This window comes from Amphimedon queenslandica, unplaced genomic scaffold (genome assembly GCF_000090795.2).
Source record: "Amphimedon queenslandica unplaced genomic scaffold, v1.1 AMPQUscaffold_10009_Cont17693, whole genome shotgun sequence".
Classification (NCBI taxonomy): Eukaryota; Metazoa; Porifera; class Demospongiae; order Haplosclerida; family Niphatidae; genus Amphimedon; species Amphimedon queenslandica.
Window position 1 is genome coordinate 1 of NW_003549720.1, and position 3,948 is coordinate 3,948.

At 31.6% G+C, this 3,948-nt stretch overlaps 1 protein-coding gene across 1 annotated transcript; it reads left to right on the forward strand.

Moving 5' to 3' along the window:
* Positions 1-6: 6 nt before the first annotated feature.
* Positions 7-3,503, forward strand: LOC109590444 (tRNA (cytosine(34)-C(5))-methyltransferase-like). Its single transcript, XM_020006365.1, has 5 exons — positions 7-76; positions 714-772; positions 1,699-1,773; positions 2,181-2,385; positions 2,916-3,503. Exons 3-5 carry the CDS (start codon positions 1,712-1,714, stop codon positions 3,183-3,185), a joined length of 537 nt encoding a protein of 178 aa, XP_019861924.1. The 5' UTR covers positions 7-76; positions 714-772; positions 1,699-1,711; the 3' UTR covers positions 3,186-3,503.
* Positions 3,504-3,948: the final 445 nt, after the last annotated feature.

Genomic DNA, 3,948 nt, shown 5'->3' on the forward strand with positions numbered 1-3,948 from the left:
CAAGAGATTGAACAGTCCCTGTCTTATAATCACTAATAATGATGCTACCCAATTCCCAGTACTCTACTATAACAATGTAAGTATTGAATGAATGATATACCATAGGGGCCTTTTTAGGGCAATAAATTTTGCAGATTCCACGATTTTTAAAGATTTGCGAAAATTACTTTCACAAAAATTTAATTAATACAGTACAAGATGGCAGACGGCATAAATTTGCAAAAATTATATCCGCAAAATTAAAATCCACAAAATTTATGGCCCTTGAAAAAAAGCACTGTACAGTACTGTACCATATAGCTACTTTTTTCCAAGGATAATGAATTTCACGATTTTTAAGATTTGTGAAATTAAATTCCTTGAAAATCAATTTAATATGGTAAAACATGGCAGAATAGTAGAAATTTGAGAAAATTAATTCTGAAAACTTCTGGATATGGGTTGTTTACAAAATTTATTATCCTTAAAAAACCGCTATACGGTATAACTGGTGATATTTGTTAGAGTTTTTTGTAATTTCCTACTAATAGAGAAATTTTTTTTAATATGAGGAATTTAATTTTGCTGGTTTAGGCATGTGTTGTTGATACACACATTAACTATTAATGATTGGAATTTAATTTTACACTTTTAAAATAAAATACCAGCAAATAATACCAACAGTTATGTACATGTACATGTACATGAATGTGATTTTATTATTTGTATGTTAGGTTGATGGTAAACGTGTTCCATTACAGTATGACAGAGTACTCTGTGATGTCCCCTGTAGGTAAGTATCATATCAGCATACACAGGGTTTTCCACAGGATTTTGCCATAGTGAATTGGGATTATGGGCCAAAAGGGTCACAGGCCAAATTTAGCCAAAATTAAAAAGGAGGAATTTGCCCTTTATATATTTTTCTTATTATGCATATATATGTACTTATATTGTGTAGACAGTTTGAGCCAATTCCGATCAAAATTGGATTTTATACAAGTTTTTTAAGCTGCAAAAAGTTGGCTGTATTATTATAGTACAGGATCATTGCTGGTCGAATTTTACCAAAATTGAGAAGGAGAAAATTTGCCATTTTTATATTTTTTCCTTATACATATATAATGTATATGTACTTATATTGCATGGAAAGTTTGCAGTTTGCATTGATTTTGATCAAAATTGGATTTTTATTATGAATTTTTAAAAGTTGCTAAAAATTGGGCCAAAGTACTATAGTACATGTTCACGGGTCAGATTTTGCCAAAATTGGAAGGAGAAAATTTTTTCATTTTATAATTTTTCCTGATACTGTAATTATGCAGTTACATGTATCTTGTTTATCAACTTCGCTGATCAAGTTTGGATTTTGTTATGATTTTTAAAAAGTTGCTCCAAATGCCATGTACATTTACTGTATCGTAGTGCTTGTCAGCTCATCAAACATATTGTCTACCTAACTTAGCATACTTTGTGGGAAACCCTGGGTATGCATGTACGTGTACATGAAGTTGTAGCATTTCTTTCATGTATATGGTGAATTGATGATGTAATTAACTGTATTGAATACATTACTTACATTTACATATACATGTATACTTATAATCTACATTTATTTATTATTAGAATTTGGTACATGTACAACATGTGCATATTATTCATGTACATTAATTTTGTTAATGTTATTTTGTCTTATTCATTTCTTATTACTGTATTCAGTGGTGATGGTACTATGAGAAAGAATCCAACAATATGGAGATCATGGAATTCTAGTACACCATTATCACTACACAGGTAATGTACTGTATCAATACTTTGTACATGTATAATGTATATTACCAACATTTGCTGTTTGGTTGTCTCAAAAAATTGCCCTCATACCGCATACCGGTTTATTTTCCTGGTAAAATATTTTTGTGAATTTCATGGTTTGTAATCAGTCGCGAAAATTTTTTGCCATGAAATTCTGCTCTCCATTGCCACGTGGTGCAGTCTGCAAGCAATTCGCAAAACTTAATTCTGCGAAATCTTAGAAATGCAAGATTCACAAAAATTTTCCACCACAAAGATAAACCGGTATATGATACTTTTAATGTAATTTATTTGCTAATTTTAATGTTATTTTTAACCTTACGAAAGACTATTAGCTACATGTACAGTACATGTATGTGGTTTGTGACATTTCTCTATATATTTTGCAGATTACAATTAAGACTGCTGATGAGGGGTCTGGAATTATTGAAGCCAGGGGGCAGACTGGTCTATTCAACGTGTTCAATGAATCCAATAGAAGATGAAGCAGTTATTGCTGGAGCATTGAAGTTTTGTAATGGATCAGTGGAACTGGTGGACACTTCTTCACTGTTACCTGGTCTGAAAAGGACCAATGGAGTTAATACATGGAAGGTAAGTAACTGTCGCATTTCACTTATCTTTAGCTGATTATTACTGATTTCTGGTCCTATTTTAAATTAGATTGTTATTAAAATGCACTGTCACATTTTAGCTGATTTTGATCAAAATTGGATTTTTTCACACATCATTAATGGTCGCCAATTTTGTGGTAAAAATTATGTTGTTGGTGAAACACATGTACTGTACAAAAGTATAAAGGGCCAATAAAAATGTAATGGAGAATTCTCTCCTAGCCATTTTTGAGCATAGACCAAAGTTACAGGTACATGTACATGTTGCTATAGCCTTTGGTTGTTGGCTCAATTTTTGAGCAACTTTAGAAAATTTGTAAAAAAATTCTGAATCAGCTCAAAGTTGATAAACAACATAAGATTGTGTATATGGAATTTGGCCAATGTGCATGTATATGTATCAGAAAGTATAATAAAAATTGAGAATTTTTTTCTTCCCCTGTACTATAGTACAGATCCTTTTGCTAAATTTTAAAGCAACTTAAAAAATATATTTTATTACAAATACAGGTCTTAACAAAGAATGGGGAATGGATTTCATCATATAAAGAGACTCCGTCTAATTTACTACACACAGTCCATTCATCAATGTTCCCTCCTACTGCACTAGAGGCTGACACATATCAGTTGAACCGATGGTACTTTATATTATTGCATAATTTACATACATGTACCGGTACATGTATGTACATGTATGTATGTACATGTACATGTATATTAGATTCTCGCATTCAATATATGCACTATCATACACAGATACATGTATGTTATAATTTATAAACAAGTACAGTATTAGTACATGCACACACGCACACGCGCACACACACACACACACACAAGCATCACATCAATAATAATAGTAATAGTACTACTGTTCATTCACATAATAATTATTAGTACTTATGTCTCATGCATGCCTCTACCACACAATCACATTTTCGCACCTTGTTAACACTATACTATTACACAATATGTACTGACACAGGCTTGCCTGAATAGAACATTCTAGAACATCATTCTCTAATATAAGCACACACTCTCTTGCTCTCTCTCCCTCTTTTGATTTTTTGCTATTGTCGAATGTTGATTCAATATCTTTATTTGTTGGCTATATCTCCTTCATTGTACTACCTGCTGACACTATACTGGTAAATCTATATCAGTATAATACTCTTTTAACTTGCTATTTTCGGGTTTCAGAATTAGCTCAAACAACTACATACATTAATATTACATACATGTAAATTGTAAAACCTATGGTTTTTTCTGAAAATTGGCTCTGAAGTCACCCCAAATTTGTATTACATTTTCTGATACATATTGATGTCCTTATGCTGTATAGAAAGTTTGAGCTGATTCCGACTTTAATTTTTTTCAAGTTACGGCCATTTTAAGAAAATGCCAAAATTCTGAAAAATACCCAAGGCTATAGCCCATGGTTTTTTCCAAAAAATGGCTCCGAAATCACCTCAAATTTTTATTACATTTTCTGATACATATTGATGTCCTTATGCTGTGTAGAAAGTTTCAGCTGATTCCGATT